General features: G+C 42.6%; 1 protein-coding gene across 1 annotated transcript; it reads left to right on the top strand.

Moving 5' to 3' along the window:
* Window positions 1-23806, top strand: LHCGR (luteinizing hormone/choriogonadotropin receptor). The gene is made up of 11 exons (XM_064707197.1): window positions 1-233; window positions 7600-7671; window positions 10507-10581; window positions 12222-12296; window positions 12829-12903; window positions 12992-13069; window positions 15578-15646; window positions 16281-16355; window positions 17464-17649; window positions 20122-20202; window positions 22468-23806. Exons 1-11 carry the CDS (start codon window positions 1-3, stop codon window positions 23747-23749), a joined length of 2301 nt encoding a protein of 766 aa, XP_064563267.1. The 3' UTR covers window positions 23750-23806.
* Window positions 23807-24249: the final 443 nt, after the last annotated feature.

The raw sequence follows: 24249 nt of genomic DNA, 5'->3' as shown, positions 1-24249 counted from the left end.
ATGCTCCCACCCACGGGGACCGCCACGGGGTTTGGGGGGGACGGGACGCGGGGACCGCGGTGCCTTTGGGCCCTTGGAGCATCCCTGGCCGCGCGGAAGTGCGGGCGGGATGCGGGGCTGAAGTTTTCCAAGTTTCGAAGTTTGAAACGGACGCAGAGTTTTCCCCTGGGGAGGAGGCGAGCATCCTTGCGGGACTTTTTCTCGTCCGGCAGCCCCAGTGACAGAGGAACGGGGTGCAGGTGTCAGGGCTTTTTCTGTGGTCTCTCGTTGCGGCCGGAGGCATAAACTGCCTTTCCTGTTCCAAAACCAACGCCTTGTAATGGCATGCTTACATTTGAAGAAACCCGATTAAAGTCTTGAGAAGTCAACTTAAGCGTTCTGTCAGTTCTAGGGTTTGGCTTTTTTCTTTCACAACTCTGTTGGACTTTTTGCAACCTCTTCTCCCAAAGTTTGTGTGATTAATTTTGCCTCCATCCTGAAGCATCAAAATCCTCTTCACTGGGATCATTGCAACTCCTTGAGGTTCAGCTCACTGACAAGTTATTCACTATTTTCTTTTCCCCCTCTCTTAGTAAAAAAGCTGCTGTGAGTTTTGACAGCTGTTTAGATCTCTGCAGGGTGGTCCATCATAACTTTCTGCTTAATGCTTTGCTGGGAATCAGGATTAAATTAAAACAAGGCATCATGGGCATTCCCTTTCCCCACTCTCACACTATAGTCCAAGATCATGGTCTAGGAGAGCAGACCAAATAATTGATATATGTAGTTATTCAAGTGTTGTGTTGTTTATGGGCTCAGTTACACCTCTGATCTAAACAATCATGGCATCAAAATATGGGATTAGAGGAGCAGCCAATAGGATGGTTGCCATTTCCAGGATCACTTGGTTATCTCTGCATGAATTGAGCTGGGGTTTTCATATTATGACCCTTTTGGAAACAAAGTCTGTGTTTTTCGTTCTCATCTGACTTGTTTGTAAATTTAACTCGCTCTTGAAATTCCCTAGGGATGATACTAACCCTGAGCTCCTCTTCCCTTTCTCCCTAGCTCAAGAATGGATAGGAGAAAGAAAACCTAATTTGTACTCATCTAGAGCCATGTGAACCATTCCTCCATAGTCAGAGATTGTAGAAAAACCTGTGTCCTAGATTTGTTCCCTCCCTATTTCCCTGTGGTACCTTAGTGTCAGAGAAAGCAGAGCCCATGGGAGCAGGAGACTCTCCCATCACATTTCTTCCCCAGTATTCACAGCACATGCAGAGCAGGCAATGGATTAAACATGTCTATTAGGATGATGCACATCAAAGCCCAGAGAGGTTATCAAGAGCCCTAAACGTACCTGATTTTATTCTTGCTCTGTTTTGGTTTCATCTTTTATTTCTCCTTCTTCCATCTGTCCCCCCAAGAAAAAACCACATCTCAACCTCAGTGATCATGTTAGGACAGATAATGGGTTTATGGCTGCTGCCATTTCTGCCTCACTGAGAGCAACAGGGCTGGGTAATGGACAATAGGAAGAAAAAAAACCATTTCCTTTCTACCTTCAATATAACATTTAATCCTGATGATTGTACACAAAGTCCCGCTATTAGGCTGGCTGTAGAAACCAACTTTATAGTCAGAAAAGAGTTCAATCAAGATTTAGCTTGATACGCCTACAGAGAAAATATTTAGACTTAGAGGTTAAAAAAATCCCTGTCTTTCACAGACATATCCAGCTCCTTCTGCTTCCAACCTGATTTATATTGAACCCAAACCTATACTATTCCATTTCTCTTTATTTTTTAATAGAAAGCTTGCATTCATCATTCAATTACAAAGCTGTACACATGAATGTAGTCAATAACCCCACAGGTGTACATGTATTCTCATTCTTTTGTTTAGTTGTTATTCAACCTCTTCTACTTTTGTTTCATCTCTTCCTCTGGTTTTCATACCAGTTTCTTCTTATCCATTTAGCTGTTATCTTCCCCTCTCTCTTATTCATATAGTTTTTGGAGCTTTGTTAGTGCTGACTGCCTCTCTTTCCATACTCTCCCAGTCCTCCTAGCTTTCTTCTTCCCCTGCACAGCTCTGTGCATGAGACAAAGCAAGAGAATATTAATTTTTTCCTTTCATAACCCCTCATTCCCATGTACCAGGGGAATTGCAGTGTGGTGCTGCAGATGCATTAATAATCTGGGGGGAAAATGCTACTTTAGGTTGTTCCAGCACAGTTCATTCTGCCCACATCGTTCCATCAGTGCCAGACCTCAGAAAAGTCCTTAATTGCATGGTCAGTCAAGAAAATAAGCTCCACTATGTAACTCCAGCTAGATCTGAGTAAAATCTGATGCTGTAATGATCTGTGCTTCCAAATGTATTTTTGATACTTTGCTACACCTGTAGTTTATACCTCATAGGGAAATTTCAGCCATTTTCCTTTACCCAAGTTATCCTTGCCATGTGACATTATTGCTAAAAAACTTTTTCAAAATTATTTGGCTTCTGCCAGGCTGCTGAGTTATGGGGTTTATACAGTCCTGAATTGACCATATTTTTTCTAAAGTTCCTGCTGTTAGTTTGGACATTACACAAACACTATAGAACCTCCATTATTCAGACACCTTTGAATGCCCTTTGGCTACAGCAGCTACATGTCCTCAGAAGGAAAATAATCTTTAATACACTATATTTTGAAACAAAACATTATTTTTCTTCTTTTGAAATCTCATATTTGCTTTTGAGGTTTTAAGCAAAGTCTAGCTGCAAAGGCACCCAAGTCCAACTGTGCAGCAATGGGTATTGGATAACTTCAGATCTTTTTGCCCCTTCAGAAACTTTTCTTGGTGAGGTTCACTTTTCTGTATCTGAATGTGTGCCCCTGCATGCAGAGCTTCTGCAGTTGGGTGGGTGACATGTGATTAGGCAGCAAATTACAAAATAACGCATACAAAACTTTATGGCAAAAGCCTGTAGTAGACAGTTCTATCATGTCTTCATTGGGGTCATATTTGGCTCTTTGGGATTGTCAAAAGAATTCAGTTTCAGGGACAAAGTGTCTTCCATAGGAAATTATATGACCCATCATCACCTAGTGAAAAATGCTACTTTGGGCGCTTGTGGGATATCACAGTTCACATTTCAGGTAGGTAATGCCCAATATGCAGGCCTTTAAAAATCAATGCCAACCCTTTACACTGCCCCCCAGAAGCTGATACAAATCCTAGGAAAATAGTGCTTTTTCAGCCATAGTTTCAATCAATATTCCCAATCCTCCCAAGCTTAGGGATGCTAAAGAATTAAATGCTTTCCAACAGCAGTCTACCTTATGTGTTCACCTTTTGGGCATTAAAAATACAAGTAATCCTATAAAATAGACATATTAAAATATAACAACCAACCCAGCTACAAAAATTCATTCACACCTCTTGCTATTGGGCCTGTGCTTTTTATGTTATTATTGTTATTATTAATCAGTTTAACTAAATACATTTTGCAAAAGGTCACTTCTGTAACACAGCAATTTCCTCCAGTGGTGTGAGTGGGCTTGGCCTTTGATGACTCCTCAGCAGGACTGGAGAGGTCCTGAGCTCTTGGGGCATCCAGAGCTCTCAAAAGCTTTTCTTGGAGCTCAAGTCCATGTGGTGGCAGTTCCTGTCTTTCCAAATGCTCCTGGATAGCCTTACATACATTTAGCTTGGCCATTTCAAACCTCACTGCCTAGAATTATGTACCTTGAAAACCAATCTTGATAAGACAGAAATGCCAAGGGCTGCTGAATGCCAGGAAGTCTGGCTCCACTTCTTTCTGTCTTTTTCCAAGGATGAGAAGTCCTGCAATTCTGTGGAGCTGCAGCATTGTCAGCTCTGAATGACAGTAATGAGTACAAGCATAAAAGTCATGATGCATTAGATATGAAAGAAACTTTCCAGATTTTCTTAAAAGTGCAAATATTTATCCTTCAACAGAAGTCTTCAAAACAGTGCAGGCAACTTGTATAAAAGATGGATGCCTCCATCCTTTCATGAGCTACAGAAGTCAGGCCAGCAGTGTGGGCAAGTTAGATGTATAGAAGCTTTGTAAAAACATTTTTTGCCAAAAGCTGAATGGCCATATCTGAGTTTCACAATCTGAGTGCTGTCAGAAAGAAATGTGAACAGGCCACCCCACCAGGAAGACAGAGCAGATGAGACATCTGCAAACAGAGAGCAACAGCCTTACATTCACAAGTCCTGGTTCTCAAGGGGCACTTCAACCACAGCAGGACATAAGCAATCCAAGAGGTTCCTGGAATCCTTTGATGGTAACTTCTGTCTCCATGTGATAGAGGAGCCAAGGAGGAGAGGTGCAGTGTGGGCCTTGTTCCCACCAACAAGGAGGGGCTGGTGGGGAATGTGAAGCCCAAGGGCAGCCTTGGCTCTCAGGACCATAAATGGTTTTGAGGATCTTAGGACAGTGAGGAGAGCACACAGCAAGCTCATCACCCCTGACTGCAGCAGCCTTTGGTCCTTTCAGGCACCTGCTTGGCAGAGTCCCAGGGAATAAAGCCCTTTTCCTGGAGGGAAAAGGGGCCCAACAGAGCTCCAGATCAGACTCCAAGCTCAGGAGTGATACATCCCAAGAAAGAGGAAGTCAGGCAAATCACCAGGAGGCCTGCATGGATGAACAAGGAACTCCTGGACAAACTCAAACACAAAAAGAAGGGAAGAAGGTGGAAGCAGGTACAGGTAGCCTGGGAGGAACACAGAAAAATTAAGCAGACAGGATCAGGTTAGGAAAGCTGACACCCTGATGGAATTAAGAAAAGAGAAAACATAACCCCCATTTTTACAGAGGGAAATAAGGAATACCCAAAGAAATACATGCCACTCAGTCTCACCTTCATGCCTGGCAAGATCCTGGAGCAGATCCTCCTGGAAGCCATGCAAAGGCACATGGAAGATAAGGAGGTGATTGGTGACAGCCAATGTGGCTTCATTAAGGGCAAATCTTATGCCTGACAAATTGGATAGCCTTCTAGGATGGGGTTACAGCAGTGGTGGTGATAAAAAGCCTACTTGTGCAAAGCATTTGACACTGGCCTGCATGACATCCTTGTGTTGAAGTTGGAGAGAGATGGGTTTGATGGGTGGGACACTTGGTGGATAAGTGATTGCACTCTGAGCTGGTCAATGGCTCAATGTCTGAGTGGAGAGCAGGACAATTGACACTCCTCAGGGGTCACACTCGGACCAGCTCTGATTTACACCTTTGCTGGCAGCATGCTGGGTGGGACAGAGCTCATTCTCAGCAGGTTTGGGGATGTCCCTGAGCCGTGTGGTGGGATCAGCACGCTGGAGGGGAGGAGGGACCTTGAGAGGTGGGAGAGGCTCGAGGCCTTGAGGCTGCAAACCTCAGGGAGCTCAGCAAGGCCAAGGGCAAGGCCCTGCCTGTGGGCCAGGGCAATCCCAAACACAAATACAGAGAATGGATTGAGAGCAGCCCTGGGAGGGATTTGGGGGTGCTGGTGGGGGAGAGGTTGGACATGAGCCATCAATGTGTGCTGGCAGCCCAGAAAGCCTGTGGTATTTTGGGCTGCATCCAAAGCAGCAGGGAAAGGGAGGGGATTCTCCCCTTTACTCTGCTCTTGTGGGAACCCACCTGGAGAGCTGCACCCAGCTCAAGGGCTTCCAGCACAAGAAGGATGTGGACCTGCTGGAACAAATCCAGAGGAGGCCACAGAAATGCTCAGTGGGCTGGAGCACCTCTCCTGAAGAAACAGGCTGAGAGAGCTGGGGTTGTTCAGTGAATATTCACAGAATCATAGAATGGTTTGGGTTGGAAAGGACCTTGAGGATCATCACCTGTTACTCCAACGATGATCCTTGAGGATCATCACCTGCCACTTGTTCTACATCCATTACAACCAGCACCCTGCTCAGCAGCATGTCACAGGGAGGCAGTAGGCTCATGGCCTGATGTAATTGAAAGTCAAGATTTGGTTTTATTTTTTGCACCTTCAGTCACATTTCCATTTCCTTTGTTCCTGAGCTGATGGTGCACTTATAGGGTTATAGAGCAGGAATTTCTCAGCTTCTTCTTTTTGCTTCTTCCTGAAGTTCTTTTCCTTTTGGCTCAGAGTGTTAAAACCTACAGCAGATTACTTCTACCTGTCTCTGCCCTTCAGAGAAAAAATACATTCTTCAAGCTGCATGACTTAGCTTCATTCCTGATTTAGCCAAACCTCACACAGAGCAAAACATGCCAGCATCAATCTGGAGAAAGGTATGACCAAATCACAAACTTATATATCCTTGTTAGGTAGGGAAGCATTGTTATTTCCAGTTTACTGACAGGGAGACAAGGTCCAAAGGAACTAAATTATTTGCCCCAAATCATACAGACTTTTTGGAACATAGCTAGGAAGTGACTTCCAGGCTCCTTGGTACATCCAGATTTGTAACCCCTAGACACAGTATGTATACAGTCTGCCTTTCTAATGTGTAGGTATGACATGTTTTTAAATATATATAAAAAATATATAATTACATAAAATATATAAAATTATATATTTAAAATTATAATTTAAAATATATAAAATTTATATTTTATGCAAAATATATAGAAATATATAATTATATATATTATATATATTATATATTATATGTAAAATATATTTATATATATAAAACTTGATGAACATTTAACATACATATTGCCAACAATAAACATATTTTTTCATATAAAAGATTATAATAACAATGGGAAAAAAAAGCAGGCTATGTGAATAGCATGAAAACATTTCAGTCAAAAAGCCTTGAGGGGGTGAGTTTAAGGATGGGAAACAAATGTCTCTGATATTTGTCATTCTAAAGCAAAATGGAGCAATTATCTGTTTTCACAGAGATAACATTTTGAAATATGTTAAATATTTTCCTATGGTTGTTATCAGGGAGAATGTGGTCATGGATAGATAAATTGGCTGGTAAAAGACTGTGGTTCAGATGCGGAGGATGGTAAAATGTGCTTCTGCCTCCCACTTCATTGTTAATTTCTCAATCAGAGAAACTGAAAAATTAAATTTAAAATGCAGAATCAACTAACCACACTGATGCAATTTATTTAAAAAAATAATTCCTTTATACTAGCCTGATTTGAAGTTCTTCTACACTTTGTGCACAGCCACATTCGTGATGCCACACTGCAACATTACAGGGATATTGCTGGGAGGAGAACATGGTGCAGCCAACATAAAGATACTGTTTTAATAGAGAAAGCTTTATATGAAAGCCACTTGTTCTGAGCATCTAACTTTAAATAGCCTGTAGCTTCCTTTAACTGTGAATGCAGCAGCCTACTTTCATCAGGCTATAAATTTACTTAACAGGTTATGATTATTATTGATCTGATGATTACTCTCAAATTTATGCTGTTGAGGAACTGACCCAATATCTTTTGAATTCCATTTAACTGAGATCAATGCCAAATGGATCTGGCACCAGAGGTACAGAGAACTGTGAGAAAAGTAAAGTGGCATTATGCTTTATTGGTTTTCTCCCTCCAAAATGGTACAATTATAAGCAAAGAAACCCATGCTTTATAACCCTTTCTTCCCTCTCCTCTTTTTTTTTTTTTCAGATCATTTACTCATCTCCCTGTAAAAGTAATCCCATCACATGCATTTGAAGGACTTCAAGATGCCTTCATCATGTAAGTTGTCAATATTTTCCATAGGCTTTTCCTTAATTTCTTTTTTAAATAATCCTTTTCATAATAATGTAAAAATGCTAATACACTCTATTGATGAAATAAAACCACAGGGGAAGGATAAACATAGCATTCCTTTTCATGTAAACAGTACACAAAAGATCCTTTGAAAATGTGTGATTTTTAACAGCTGTTTAGAGATCAAATAATGAAATATTAATCATGTCAGAGAGAACTGGATACAGCTTAGTAACTGATGAGAGAAGCATTTGATTAGCAGAGGAGATAGATTTCTATCATCAAACACCTCTGCAGTGACAGCCATGGCACATTATGCATTTGCAGAAGACCCAAATAAGGCATTTCTTCAGCATTTTGCAGTGAGAGATAAGCTTGGCAGAGGATCAGTAGGATTGAGCCCTTCCTTTGATCTTTCAGTTTGCAAGTGCTGTAATTTTGCTCACCGGGTCTGCGCTGCTTCTTGACCCTCAGCATTGTACCCGTTTTCCATCAAGGATTCAGACCATAAGGCTCTTCTCACCCCTCCTGCCCTCATTTCTGCTGTTATTCCAGCTGAAATGGCATGCTTGAGTCTCCATTATTTTCTATTTTTTATTTTGTCTGCATTGAGTGGCCTCTAAAGGACAAAGTTGATGACACAGCAGTGCAGTGAAGAGCAGGGGAATGACCTCCCCCAGAACTTAAGCAGCAGCACAGAAGATGCTGCTTTCTTTTCAAGGTGCACTTTTTGTTATTCTCTGCTGCACAGATCCAATAGCAATACAGTATTAAAGCAGAATCCAGTGGTGCTGTATTCTTGCATCCACTTGCACCTCAATGTTTAATAAGAACTTAATCATTTTCACACTGGAGACAAACTTACATCTACAAAATTTCTCCTACCTGCATGATTTGAGGCTGCGCTTTCTCAAACTGTACACGTCATAGTCTCCATCAAGAATGCTTTGTTCTTGGACATCATCCCTTCCATAACAGGAATTTAATTGATCTTTTTGTGTGCTTTTAATGAATCTCTCCAAAGTTACTGTGTGGAAATCAATGTATTTTTATGAAGTTAGTTTGCATAACACTTCATCATTTTATTGAGATTTAGTGCTGCTTTGAAAAATGCATATTTTATAATTATAAATCTATGAATAAGCTATTTGGCAACACATCACTCTCTGAAAGATGCTAAATTATTCTCATGCCCTAAGTCATTCCAACATATGTAAATGGAAAAACTGTGGCTCACAGGGAGGATCCCATGGAAGAACCATGTTTCAGACCTCAAAAAAGTTCTGTGAGCAGGCACTGACTCCACCTAGCCTGTGAATCAGGCCACTTATTCCACATCCATCTTTTATTTATAATTTACTGATGCAATACCAAAAATAACATTCTCACTGAATTTATGATGATGAAAAAGATCTTCGATAATTCTTTAAGACACACATACACAATAACTGTGTGATTTCTAGTGTGCATCCCCCTTTGCCACCACAAATGAAATACAGAAATTATTCTAGTCTAAGTGATTTTGTATCACCAATAGAGTTGTCTTCTCATAATTGCAGTTGAATTAAGCTAACACTCAGGACTGTGACAATGCTGACTCTGATGATGTAAACACAGTCTAGTTGTTTGGAAAATATTTTTTTATTGAGAGTGTATAATTTTAGGTTTGCTTTCTGTGCCCTTCTAGCCAATTCTGTTGAGAAATTTTGAAAAACTTTCCCTTATATATGCATCAATGTACACAATTTACTTTCAGGACTCAGTTTTGCATAGCCTATTAGATCCTAACCATCATAAAATGAATGTACATCTCAAAGATGCTAAACAATCTTTTCAGGCTTGTTAGCTCTGCAGGTCATCAATTCATAACTTCTGGAAGCTTCTAGGCTGACATTCTTTATTGGAAAACTCATTTGCCATCCTTCATTTATGCTCACCTGGAAAAGGAGCAACTTATCAACTTGTTCACCAGTTCTCTGCTTGGAAGCTTTCAGAATCTTCCCTTTAGGCTGTCATTGGAAAATTTTAATTAATAATAAATAATTGGAAAAATTAAAAAGCAAAATTTTCAATGAAACTTTGTTTCTGCTTTGCTCCTTTTAGAATTAATAAAACATTAGAGCATTTAGCAAGCATCTAATAAATTGGTTTTGTTTTTCTATGTCAGTATTGATTAATCTTGAGTACACATGTGGAACAGGAGCATCTGTACATCACAATCCCAGAGTGCCACCAAATACTGTCATGTTTGTCTGTGTCAGGATGAAAAGAGCCACTTCCTTTCAGTTTGCACACATGTAATGAAAATGGCATTTAAATCCAAACTTTGCTCATGAAGTGTGCTGAATCCATATCTGTGTGTTTCTACACCTGTGGATGAGAGGACCATAGCTCTGACTTGATAATAACATGAAGCACTGGGAATGTTATCCATGTCCTCACCCCACAAATAAATTCACTAAGCAGAACCAAAAATGGGAGGGAGGAAAAGGCTCACAAGGTTTGGGCTCACTCTGCTTACATTTGCTCTGGCCCTCAGTCTCTAACTCACCTGTAATTTACTGAGGAAATGGAAATTGGCTCTTAACAGTGGCCCTTATTCCTAAGGGTTGGCTTTCCCTTTTGCCAAGACAGAAAAAGGCTGGTCCTCTCCCAAACCCCACTGGCAGGGCCTGCCAGGATATCTGAGGTGAGGCACAGACAAGACTGACAGGAGGGGTTGAACAAATGTGCATAAAGGAAGGAAATCCAAAGTGGAAAGCCAATTTCTGGGGTCTTTTCTGGTAATGTGTTGCTTTATGTCTGCTGTTTTCATTGTAGTGAAATCTCTCAGAGCGACTCCCTGGAGAGAATAGAAGCGAGTGCCTTTGACAGCCTCCCCTCCTTGTCTGAAATGTGAGCACCAGTTAAAAAAAGGCATCCACGCTGCGGTTTCGGATCACCAAGGAGTACACAGGCTGCAGAGAAGTATTCCTGAACCAGATCTGTCTCTGTGACTTTGATTGGCTTTGACTGAGATGTGTATGAGAAAATTTCTCTCCAAAGTCCTGTGTAAAACAGTGAGCACTCTGTAAGGCCTGGCCTTGGAGATCTAGAGACATCCCTGCACAGAGTCCCACTGCTTTCTGTGAGCTCAGTGGCAGGAGGGGAGCTCTGCCACTATCAGGTTTTCTAAGTGGGGAAATAATTTGAGATGACAACAGATGAGAAAAATCTTTCTTTTTGAAGATGCCGTTTTCAAAGCCCTACATTATTTAAATGCAGCTGCTTAGTATGCATAGCTCTTCTGTGCAGCACTAAAATATTACTCAAACAGAACATGCACTGATTTTAAACTTGACCTCATAGCACAGGCATCTGAGAGAGAGAGTTAAAAGCAACGAGCAACGAGTAGGAGAATGCTCTGAAATATTTAGTGGAATTGGAAACTCTAAATCTGATTCAATATCTCATTACTGCCTTTTTCGCACAGCATGACCAGTGAGTGGCTGAAAATTGTGCAACTAAGGACAAATTCATCTCTTTTTTCTTTCATATGTGAACATCACTGAAGCCAGTCACTCACACAAGCAAGGGATGCAGATTACTCAACCTCTGACTGAGTCCAGCTTCCACTAGAATCAGTGGTGTGCTTAGGGAAGGAATGAAAGGTTTGACCCCATGCATTCACCTACAGTTTATGCATAGCTTGTCTTATGCCTGTCTTCCAAAACCCAAAAGCTAAGCAAGGCCATTCAAGAGCTATAGGAAGCTGGCAAAAAAACCTCCTTGAATCTTGAGAGCAGTGCAGGACTCACATTACAAGGGCTTGATGTCCCAAGCTGCACTCAAGTCCACATTCAATGGATGATCAGGGTAGTGAGCTCAATGGCATCCTTGGATTTCAACTTTTTTTACCATTTCATATGCTAAAACCTTTGTATTTTGTAATGGGCTGGGAAGGAGCTGGCCTTCAGTTATTGGCCTTTAGGGCAAACAGAGCTTTTCCAGATAGTTCAGCTGCTGGAAATGCTCCATGATTAGGAGATCTGTCTGGTTTTTAGGTGACCACTAGCAAATAGGATTTCTCATACATTTCTCTCCCAGTTTCTGCTGATCTACTTCTACCAACCACTGCTCTAAGGAAGGCCATGGAGCTCCTAAGAGGCTAAACTATCTGAGGAACTGCCTTTCCTGGCTAGGAAGAGCATCAGCAATGTAATGGAAGTGAGGAATGATTTGAAGGGGTCTGATTGTGGAGCAAGGACCAGGCACACTCACACCCTCAGGTCCAAGCTTAAAATGCCAACTCCCACCAGTGACCAGGATATGCAAGCCAGACCAGCTCAGAGAGCCATGAGAATTCAGGCAGTGAGATCTTTTGCTGGCTGCCTAAAAATTGCAGGCTGTTTTTCTTACCAACAGTGTCTCAAAATGCACCCTCAAAAAATAGCACATTTTCAGGCTGTTTTCTGAGAAAGTAAATTACAAGCACAACTCAGGTCCTCCCAAATTTATATTGATTATAATACTGAAATTTTTTTCCCTCACTGCAGATTAATCCTGAACACAAAAAATCTGTTGCACATTGAGGACGGAGCGTTCAGAAATCTTCCAAGGCTAAAATACTTGTAAGAAAGAGTTCTATTCCTTTTCTGTTTGCTCTATTTATTCTTTTCTCCAAAGGAGTAGACAAATCAAATTAAGGAGTGTAAGGAGAAAGGTTTTTCATGCATTACAGCATCCTAGAGGTTCATACATTGTTTACAACAGCTTTAACCTCGAGTTAGCCAGTAGTGAGGTCTTTCAGTGTACAAGGGCACGGCAGTGATGGACAAAAAAGAATTCTGCAAAGTAGTTCTGATAAGTGCTTATTTCTAGAATAAAGCTTGCATTTTAACAGAGTACTAAACAGAAGATGTGACTAAAATCTCTCTCTCATGCTTAATGTAGTGAGAACATATGCTGCTCCTCTAGGACACTGAGAATTCTGAAAACTTGATTTTTACAGGTCTTACAAATACCTTTGGAGCCTACTTTAAAAATTAGATTTGTCAGTCAGTTTTTAAAGCACTGTTAAACTTACACCTACCAAGTCAGCTTCTTGTTGCATCCACTCTGGTAATATTTCCTTCTATAAATAGGAATTATGCTTTTCTCTAGGAGCATTTGTAACACTGGAATAAGACAATTTCCAGACCTGACACAGATCTTCTCAATGGAAGCTCATTTTATTTTGTAAGTAGAGACCCATGCTAACCCAGCTGTGTTTTCCATCCTGCTCCTGAGACACTGACAAAAACTCCTTTTTTCTTTCCTTCCAAAGGGAGCTCTGTGATAACTTGCGTATGACAATTATACCACAAAATGCTTTCCAAGGGATGAACAATGAATCACTGACTCTGTGAGTAAAATAATCCTAGCTCCAGCTCCTTCTGTGAGGATAACACTTCTGCTTGAGGAAAGTGGGTTGACTTCATGAAAATCTTGACATTAAGCCCCATAAAAAATAAATATGTATTGTGTGCTGAATTTTAAATGCCTAAGAAACATAGGTATGTTCTTCAAGATGAAGAGCAGAGTTTTATTTAGGAAAGGAAATAGGACCAGAGATCTAAATCTTCATCTTCCATGCAATGTTGTTTTTAAAAATACCATCACCAAGATATAAACTACAAAAACTGCACTGGAGGCCAAAGTCTCTGTTCTTACCTCAGGGATGTGGTTTCTTGAAACAGTGCTTTCAGGGACCAAGCAGTCTGGGGGAGCTCAGCTCCAGCTGCACAGGATTCCTCTGAAAAGGAGGGATGAAGACACAGAATAAATTGGTACAAACTATGGCTGCTGCTTCTTACCCTGATTTCTTTTGCCTCAGCTTACTTTCCTATAAGATCCCTGTAAATCTCCACACTCAAGATTCCTTTTAGCCAGCAGTGGGTTCCTTGTTCCAGCCCCCTTTGAGGTGGGTGGGTTTGATGCTATGAGATGCCCCACCTGAGGAAGGCAGAAAGCAGCAGAAAGCCAAGGTGTAATGTCCTCTGGAACTCTGTATGGATTTCACAGCTCACTTGGCTTCAGGAAAACTTCCACAAAGTAGTGCTGGGAGACAAGAAATCACAAGCTGAGCCTCTTGGCAGGATTTGGCCAAATTTTGGGTTTCCAAAGGAAGGACCCTGTGAGCCATAGAGAGCAGCAGCAGGTGTGGTAGCCACAGGCCCAGCTTTGGGAGCCAGGCTCCAGCTCACATCCAACAGGAACCCTGCCCAAAACTCCAGGGGTATTTGCACCTGCAAAGGAGCTGCAAGAACTGCAGCTGATGGGCTCTTCATCAGGCTGATATGACAGTAATTTTATCCCAGATTTTCTGTATTGACCAATACCTTCTGGAAAGGAGAGAGGAGCTGGGCATAAATGTGACTGAATGCTACTCCTACACGATGCTAAAGAGGAGCAATTGCTTGGATTAGTGCATCATTTCACCTTATGAGCCTCTTTCCTCCCAGCAAGTTCTCAAAATAACTCCAGAAAAATTATTATTCTGCTAATGGTGCAAGAAAATGAACATAAAAGAGATGGAGAAAGGTGCTTAAAGTCTTTACTGTAACCCTAAAGTGTATTAAATGGGAGGGAGTCTGAGTCAGGAAACAGCCAAGAGTTATTTTTCTCCCATCCTTTTGTGACTGGGAGCTCACCACAAGAAGAAAAGAATTATCTTATCAGCAGCTTCCTAATTGTAGAGCTCCGTGTTAACTCCACCCCATGTTGTTAGCTGTAATTAGGGGGAGTAATTCCTCCTGCTACAGCATGGTCTGGTGGAACACAAGTAATCTATGGAGGTGTAAAGTCACCCTGCAGTCATACTTTGCACTGCAAATAGCTAATTTAGCCTTTCCAGCAGTTAATGCTTCTTGTGGATTGGGAAATTGATCCCACATATTGTCATGGTCTTTAGGGCTATTACTAATTTCAGCGTTGTGCTGAGGTAGATACCATCTATCAAGTGGAGCCAGGTGCTCCCTACACTTGAGCACTTGGTTTCACAGGGCCAGTTTGTGCTGTCCCAAAAGCAAGTGGAAAAGCCACAAAAATATTGTTTGCTTCATAAGCAGTTCCAAGTTTTCTAATAGGGCTTAACATTAAAGAAAAAGTAATAAATACGCGTGACGGTATTGAATTTCTATTGGATACATGAACTTAATATCACAAATAGGTCACATAGGTCACATCTCCTGCTGAAGGAAAAGAGCTGAGGTGTAGCAGAGCTCAGGCTTTAGGTATCTGGCCCCAGGGTAAGGAATCAGGAAGCAGGATGGCATCCAGTGTCGCTGTGCAGGGGACACCAAGGCTCCCACAGCACAAATCAAGCCTGGCAGCAGCACCTTGGAGAAGCTGATTACTCGCTGCCTGCTGGATGGTGCACAGCTCACCCCTGCCTCTCTGCAAAGCTGTCCCTTGGCAGATTTGTCCATCCATACAGGATCTGCAATCCAGCAGCTCCCTCCTTTAGAGTTGCTTTCCACCTGACACCTCCCTCAGCCTTGCAGTCTTCCACCTGCGGCTGCTGACTCCACAAAATCCAGGTCTCCTGCCTCCAGGGTGTTGTCTGTGTGCCAGGAGCTTATCGGGACTAATGCCTTGTTTCTGGATCTCAGTCCCAGGTAGGCACAGCTGAGCCCCTCAGCAGGTGGAAGATCTGTGCCCCAGCAGAAGTTCTCTTCAGCAGCTAAGCAGGAAGGAGCTTAGAGAATTTAATCTGCACCTTTCTTAATTTAAGAGCTATATTACCTTCATTCTTTATAAGTAGAGACTCTAATCATTAAAATGAATGCAGCACCGAGGTTTGAAACTTGTAGTACAAAATGTAACCTCACCTTTTCCAAATCTTTTTCCCTTATGTTTATTTAATCTCCAGCAAGCTGTATAAAAATGGATTTGAAGATATCCACAGCCATGCCTTCAATGGGACAAAGCTGAATGAACTGTGAGTATGCTATCCATCCTCTGTAATTTACACAGTAAATAAGAATTTAAATAGTCAGAGGCTCTTCCTTCACTTTAACTGGCTGTGTCTTCTGTTTCCCAATACCCGTGAGAAAACTGCATCTTTCAGTGTCTTTGTGACTCATTTGTTAATCCTGCAGCTCTCACTGCTTTTCCTGAAACAACATCCCTTAAAAAACTACAGCTTTTGTGAGAAAAGCTTGTAATTCTTAAGAAAATTTCATAAATTAGTGTAGAACTTGAAACAGTAGCCCAGACTAATCTACAGTTTATATCTGGAATCATCAATAGTTTTTAATCCCTCTCACATGCTGGGGGACTAGTGTGTTGGTTTGGGCAAAATGTGTATTTGCTACTGTAGTGAAAGAACCAGCCTGGTTATTACTGGTTTAAGTCAGAAGAGTTTGGAATTTATCACATTTAAGTGTAGATGATAATGATCTGATGGCATCAGAGGAAGTAAAGGTCACATGGGAAATACAAGCACTCCCCAGCCAGACAGTGCAACAACCACTGCTGTGGTGGGAGAAAGAATGGAAAAAGGTGTGAAGAAGAAACCTAAAAAGAGATTTTTAAAACACAGATGTAAAGAGAGTTCATTTTTGTTTCCACAGGATCCTGAAGGACAACAAGAACCTCAGGCGGATCCACAACGATGCCCTGAGAGGGGCAACAGGGCCAGATGTCCTGTAAGTGTCCACAGCTCCATGACCTGAGTGTCCTGTGGGAACTGCTCTGTGCCACCAGGGCTGTGTCACCACAGCAAACACAGGCTTCAGGTCTGGAGGGAGATTTGATCTCTTACCGTCTGTGTACAAAGTGGAAACATGGCAAGGAGATGCAATGAAATTAGAGAGTGAAAGGAGTTAACACAACACATAACAGTTCTAGTGTTGGCATTGATCTCCACCTATTAGACATTGTGGTTTTTGCTTTATTTGTGTCAGATCCTCCTGATCCTGTATCTTATATTCTGACATTGTTAACTAACTTGCCCTTTGGTAGGATGGACATGTTTTGGCAATATATAGGTTTAGAACTTGTTTATAAAAGAGAATCAGTTGATTGCACGCTGTAAATTCATGCTGAATAAAACTCGTTATTATCATCCTCATGATTTATTAATCAAGGACTTACTGGAGGGCTGCCCTGGCAATAAAACACAGTGTGCTTCTGTAAATAGCACTTTGTGCTGCAAATGCCTTTTTTGTGCCTTTTATTGGTGCTTTATGGAACATGGCATTACTGACATCACTTTCAGAATTGTGCCTTTTTTTCCTTTGTTTAATGTCCTAATGGACATTTTTCACACTAACAGCCCCTCTGAAGTTACTGTAAGCTAAACTCCTTAAGTTTGTGTTGGCAAGAATGACAACATTTTGAGGTTTTAATTAATATCCAATTAATTAAAGCACCTAGAACAGCCTTTCAGAGCCTACCTGTCAGCTGGCTGGAGAGTCACTATTGCCCACCTTCTTCTCTCAGTGTCTCTGGCTTAAAGAGACATCTGTCACTCCATGCATGAATTTCCAATGGAAAGGTCAGGACACAGCCCCTGGAGTGGTGGGTTTCAGTTTCCCCAGGACCAAGGGAGCTCCTTGCCTGGCTGGAGCTGCTGAGCCACAGGGATGCTCTTACCCTGCTGCTCTGTAGTTCACAGACCATGTCTCTGAGCTGGGCATCAGGTGCTGAAGCTGATCTGAACCTTTATGAAAAAACCAGTTGCTGTTGTCTACTGTTCATGCTTTGGTGGCATTTTTGCAGGGATGAAAAGTGAATGCTCTCTTTGTTTTGCAGGGATATTTCTTCAACAGCACTGGAGTCCCTGCCTAGTTATGGGCTTGAGGCCATTCAGGTCTTAAATGCAACCTCATCTTACTCATTAAAGAGGCTGCCACCACTGGATAAATTCAGCAGTCTTCTGGAAGCTGTCCTAACATATCCCAGCCACTGCTGCGCTTTTCGAAATCTAAGGACAGAAAGGTAAGTCCAAACAGCACATTATGGTACTGCAGTGCTTCAGAAGTTCCAAAATGGCAATTCTGCTTTATTCAGCTCAAATGCTTTGATCATCTTTATTTCTGTTACAGGGAAACTGTGGTGCATTGCAAGGCCTTGCAGGAAACAGCAAATCTCTGCTAAGGCCAGGAAAATTATGTCCATTTATTTTAGAGCAGAAATGGATCCCATCCTGTGCCCCGGATCTGCCAGCAGAAACATTATTCTAAGCTTGTTTAAAGCTTACGTTTTTCTTGGTATCTCAATTAAAAGCCTACTCGCATACAGAAAACAAACTTTTATCAATAGCACATTGCCCTAATTAAAAAAAAATTAAACCCCTGAAGCCCTTAGCTTAATTAATACAGGTGATATGATGACACAGTAGAAAGGGCAAGCTTTCAATTACCCACCAAAATTTAATGCCTGCCCCAAGCCCACAGAGAGAGACTACACAGTTTAGTTCCAACCATTTCAAGTAATAGACAGTATTGTTCTCCCCACAGCTGGAAACTGTGGCACAGGGAGAGCTTTGCATCCACAAACTTGGGGCAGTTAACCCAAGATAACAGGAGCTCATTTTTCAGCATTTATGGTTCAAAGAAACTAAGCCCCAGTTGGCTTCAGGCAGCCAAGGCAATTCCAAATGGGTTTAGTTTGAGCCATGGAGGTGCCTTGTTCTCATCCATCTCAAATGAAGGCCAGCAATGACTGAGCAGGCAGTTGTGGGAGGCCTGATCAGTGTCATCCCCCTGCCTCCACTTCAGGGATGTCCTGGAAAGGCAGGAGTACATTCCAATTCTTTAGGGTAAAATTAGGGGTTAATCTGTGCTTTCTCTGCCCACCTCATTTTACTAAGGAGTTCTTGATTCTGCACGAACAGAACAAAGATTCTACTGTTAAGCATTTCCATTGCTAATGAACTGATTCTGTCACAGATCACATCTCTGAGTGTATTAAATGTAGGAACAACTCTGGCAGAGAAAAAGGGTATTTATTCTGATAAAGATAACTACATTTCTGATACTCTATTTTTTTTTGGGTGCTTGACTTTGAAGCATGGGCATGGCCTATAAAAACAGACGTGCCTTAGTAAGTCACTTTCTTATATTTATATTAAGTGACTGTTTTCTTAATAAATTGCTGGGGAGGAAATCCCATGCAAATCAAGAAATTACTGCTCCCCTACCAGGGGCATCAGCAATGAGGTGAGACAAAGCCATTTCCATTCATACTGGTAGAGTACTTTCAAAGGCTCAAAACCAGAGATTTTGGTAAATGTATCACCTTTCAACTTGTACTATTCAAACTGTTTTACTTCAAGCATGCAAAGTCTACCTCCAGATCCCAGACAGCTTTTAAAATAATCACCTGGGGAAGGTTCACCCCATGCACCAGGCATGGGCTTGGGGCTGAGCTGCTGGAAAACAGCTCTGCAGAGGACCCAGGGACCCGTCCCTGAGCCAGCAGTGTGTCCTTGTGGCCAAGAAGGCCAATGGTGCATTAGGAACTGCAGTGCCAGCAGGGCAGGGAGGGGATCCTGACCCTCTGCTCAGCCCTGGAGAGGCCAATCTGGAGTGATGTGCCCAGTTCTGGGATCCTCAGGATGAGAGAGATGTGGAACTCCTGGAGCAGGTCCAGAGGAGGGCTACAAAGATGATGAAGGGTCTGAGAACCTCTCTTATGAGGAAAGGCTGAGGGAGCTGGGGCTGTTCAACCCCGAGGAGAGAGGGCTGAGAGGGAACCTCATCAATGTCTGTCAGTATCTGAAGGGTGAGTGTCAAGGGGATGGACCAGGCTCTGCTCAGTGGTGCTGGGCAATGGGACAAGAGGCAACAGGCAGGAACTGATGCGCAGGAAGCTCCATCTGAATAGGAGGAAGAACTTCCTTCAGTGCAGGTGACCAAGCACTGGAACAGATTGCATGGAGAGGGTGTGGAGTCTCCCTCACTGGAGATATTCCAGAACTGTCTGGAATGTGCTCTAGGGTGACACAGGGAGGTTGGACCAGATGCCTCACCATGGTCCCTTCCAACCTGACCCATTCTGGGGTTCTGTATCATGCCAGTTTCCCAGCAGCTGTGAACAGGCATTTCTCCAAAAGCCAGCCTAACTGCTTCCATTCATCCTGGTGGAGAATCTGGCCCACTTCAATGCAATATTTCAAAACACACCACTTAATTCAAGTTCAAGTTATTCCACTATAAAAAAACTACATCCTACACAATAGCCAAGCTGAAAGACCATCCTTACACACCTTACACATCCTGACACAGCCTATTTTCACAGCATTTGAAGGCTTCTCCTTCCCACTTCCAGATGTCTGCAGGAACATTTGTGCTGCCTTGAGGCCAGCGCTGGCTTACCTTACGTGTCTCTGAAGATCACTTGCAGAGAAGACAAGGCTTTGGCCAAAATCCAGCCTGAAACTTAACTTCCTTCTCATCCTTCTTGCAGACAGAATTTGTTGTTTTCCATTTTTGACAACTTCTCCAAGGAGTGTGAAAACACCATGAGGAGACCGACTAACGAAATGCTGTAAGTACCTCTCTGCATAGAAATGATGGAAATAGCAAATACAGACCTCCTCCCCTTTCTCCTGTTCACATGTTTTTTACTAAGCAGGTCTTTGCCTGCCAATTCAGTCACCTCTACAAGTTGCACAGTGGTAATTTTACTATCATTAAACCAAGATTTGGATTTTCAAAATGAAAGGGGAATAAAAAACCCTCATGATTTCACAAGATTTCTCATTCCAGTTTGTCTTCTGAATTCAGAAAGGATTTCAAAATTATGATTAAATATTTACAGAAGTTAGTGGCCTACATGGAGACTTTCCATTCCCTGAAATAAATGCTGTTATTGGTCTGATTCAAAGAAGAGCTGTTATTGTTAACTTTTTTTTTTGGCTATAGAAAGGATAACTCAAACTCTGCATATCAATAGTTTTCCATGGTAGAATGGAGTCCCTGAGCTAGAAGTGTGATGACCCCGTGCCAGTGGTTTATTCCGTCTAAACAAGTCTTTTCATATCATCAGTTTTGCTTGACAATGCTCAGTGTGACAATGAGAAAAGCTAATATCAGAACTGTTGTGTTGGCTGTGCTGGATGGCACAGGCTCTAACCCAGGTTTTAAGGGAGAAGTTTAAAGATTTGCTATTCTTCATCCCTCTGCAGCTACATGGGAGACCTTGGGACTTCTTAGCAGCCCCGACGTGGCGTCAAAGCATTCTAAAGTCTAGAAGAAACAAGGTTATGGTCACAAAATCCCAATGGCTAAATACAGCTGAGATGTGATTGATTCATTGGGATAATTACTTCCTTGGACATTATCTTGTTTGCTGGTTGGTGAGGCCTCCTACACTTGGTTTTGGCCATTTGGTTTTATCTGTCTGCTTGTTTTGGATTAGCATCTGTTGCACTCCTGCTGCGCATTAAATAGTCTGCCCAGCCTATTGGCTCCTGAAGCTTTTTGCTTTGGCAAATCCCAATCCCAGCAATTCTCCCAGCAATGAGCAGGCATTATAATAAGCAAGTGAAAATAAGGTTATGGTTCATGGGCTGAATGGCTGCAGAACCACAGCAGAAATCATCTGAAAGTCCTGAATTCTTACTAGTAAAAAAACAAAAAGCAAAAAAAAAAACATAAAAATCCAGCTTCCACATAGCAGCACATTCACACAGCCTCTCAGAAAATCGCAATCATTTTTATAAGTAAATAGAGTCAAAAGTATTCCCTGCTTTTCCAGTTTGAACCAGGCAAGTAAATGCAGTTTTCCATATACAGAGAGAAGTAAGGATAACAAGTTTGGGACATTATTTGCCCCACAGGAATAGCTGAAAAGCAGCTCAATTTCATTTGCCAGTTAAGACGCTGTTCCAGAAATATCATTTAATGGACATTCTTCAGTAGATGTGGAAACTTAAGCATGTATTTAAATTATCCTAAAGCTACCAGTTTTCTCAAGAGTTGTCCTCAATAGAGATATTTTCCAGGTCTCAAACTGCAGACTGAGTGTTTGCCCACCAAACACTCACAGTCAGGATGATTTGGAAGTTGGGAAATGGGCACCTGTTATGGCAGGGAAGTGCCAGAAAAGACAGTGTTTACTTTTAACACATATCTTCTTTGGCAGGCTTATCACCACACTCTTGCTGACCTAGAGATTTTAGAAGTCCTTAAAAACCGACAACATTTTTAATTAGGCATTGCATGCAGCCTAAATTTAATAAATTCCTAGCTATCAGTGTGATTTAGTTAACCATGCATTTCTACTCCTTGCCCTAAAATACTGCAAACAGCAAATTCCTCAGCACCTCCCAAGCCATACACAGTCTCAGGAATTTGTTTGCTAAGTGTCTTTCCTAAGGGGAGCAAAGGTGCACAGTTAAAATCCATAGGTTATGTTATTATGGCTTCTACAACTGCCTGTGAAACCTCTGTGCATCAAACCTGAAATCCATCAGCCCAGATATTGCTGTAGCTTGGACTGCAGCTGACCAGCAGCATGAGAACCATGGCTCCTCCACAAAGCAGTGAAAGTGAAGTACTTACAAATAAGCAAGTTGTATAAGAGAGCATTTCTGTGGATAGGACTGTGACCCCTGCTGCTCTCCAAGGCTGCTTCCCAAACACAAAGCATCCTTACAAGGCTTCATTATTTGTAAACACCCTGTAGAAACACATGGAGGAAGTCACTGTTTTAGAACAACTCTTATCTCTTGTCTTTTGCAAAAGAACGCAAGTGGCATGTAACAAATAACTCACTTCTGTTTGGGGGGCGGTTTTTTCATGGTTACAGCGATGACTCCAACAGCACATTGCTGTGGTCAGCAGAGAGGAAGACGCACTCCTTTGGAACAGATTATGAGAGCTCTCCCTACAGCTACTCAACTATTTTCGACGACAGCGAAATGGCCGGCTTTGACTTTGAGTACGACTTCTGCCAGCCCAAAGTCCTCACGTGCACCCCGGAACCAGACGCCTTCAACCCCTGCGAAGACATCCTGGGCTACAGCTTCCTCAGGGTGCTGATCTGGTTCATCAACATCCTGGCCATCGCCGGCAATTTCACTGTGCTCCTCGTTCTGCTGACCAGCCACTACAAGCTCACCGTCCCTCGCTTCCTCATGTGCAACCTCTCGTTCGCCGACTTCTGCATGGGGCTGTACCTGCTGCTCATCGCCTCGGTGGACGCGCAGACCAGCGGGCAGTACTACAACCACGCCATCGACTGGCAGACGGGCGGCGGCTGCAGCACGGCCGGCTTCTTCACGGTGTTTGCCAGCGAGCTGTCGGTGTACACGCTGACGGTGATCACGCTGGAGCGCTGGCACACCATCACCTACGCCATGCAGCTGGACCGCAAGCTGCGCCTGCGCCACGCCGTGCCCATCATGCTCGGGGGATGGCTCTTCTCCATCGGGATAGCCCTGCTGCCTCTCTTCGGGGTCAGCAGCTACATGAAGGTCAGCATCTGTTTGCCCATGGATATCGAAACGGGCCTGTCCCAAGCCTACATCCTGCTCATCTTGGTGCTCAATGTCGTCGCCTTCGTTGTCATTTGTGCTTGCTACATCAAGATTTACATCGCCGTGCAGAACCCAGAGCTGGTGGCCGCCAATAAAGACACCAAGGTCGCCAAGAGAATGGCAATACTGATCTTCACAGATTTCACCTGCATGGCCCCCATCTCCTTTTTTGCCATATCTGCTGCCTTCAAGGTTCCTCTCATCACGGTGACCAACTCCAAGATCCTGCTGGTTTTATTTTACCCCGTCAACTCCTGCGCTAACCCCTTCCTCTACGCCATTTTCACCAAAGCCTTTCGGAGGGATTTCTTCCTGCTGATGAGCAAGCTTGGCTGCTGCAAGAGCCGAGCAGAGCTCTACAGGATGAACTATTTCTCTGCTTATAACTCCAACTGCAAGAACGGCGGCGCAGCCACGGCCCCCACCAAAGCCTCCCAAGCATTCCTGCTCTTGTCAGCCTTAGAGAAGCCCTATCCTGCACCACGGGACAAGACATCTCACAAGGAAAATTTACCCAGAGTGCCAAGTTACCCTTTGCAAGGCCAGTTGTGATTATCTTAGCAACTAGGGATTGTTTTACAGTGTCTTGAACATTTCATAATAAATAAAAATGCCAGTCAGTAATTCTTATGCAACATAACTGTTCTGACATTCAAAGTGGTGTTTTCCCTTCTCTTCCTTTGTGATGACAGGTGTGGAAGGTGGCTATTAGGCAAAACTTTTCTGTGTGGGGAACCAGAAGAGTCCAGGAGTAAAGTTGTTCTTGAAGCTAACAGGTACTGCAGTGATCGCAGCCTGGCTTCTTTTTCTCCAGATCTGCTTCCCTGGAGTATTTAAAGCCTGTTTGCTGCCTTTCATGGCTTCTTTTTTCATTCCTATCAGCTGTGCTGGCATTGTTAGTTTAAAGAAAGAGGCACTAAACTAGAAGCCTCCATTTCATCAACAGAAACTTCCAATTACACAGCCACCTACACACAGTTAAAGAAGAGCATTCAAGCAATAGGCTGTAAAGATGTCACCAAGGAGGAAAGTTTATCTATTGAACCTTTGTC

Source organism: Zonotrichia leucophrys, chromosome 3 (genome assembly GCF_028769735.1).
Source record: "Zonotrichia leucophrys gambelii isolate GWCS_2022_RI chromosome 3, RI_Zleu_2.0, whole genome shotgun sequence".
NCBI classification, from domain to species: domain Eukaryota; kingdom Metazoa; phylum Chordata; class Aves; order Passeriformes; family Passerellidae; genus Zonotrichia; species Zonotrichia leucophrys.
Note: the sequence above shows the minus strand (reverse complement) of the source record. Positions and strands in the feature narration are given on the sequence as shown.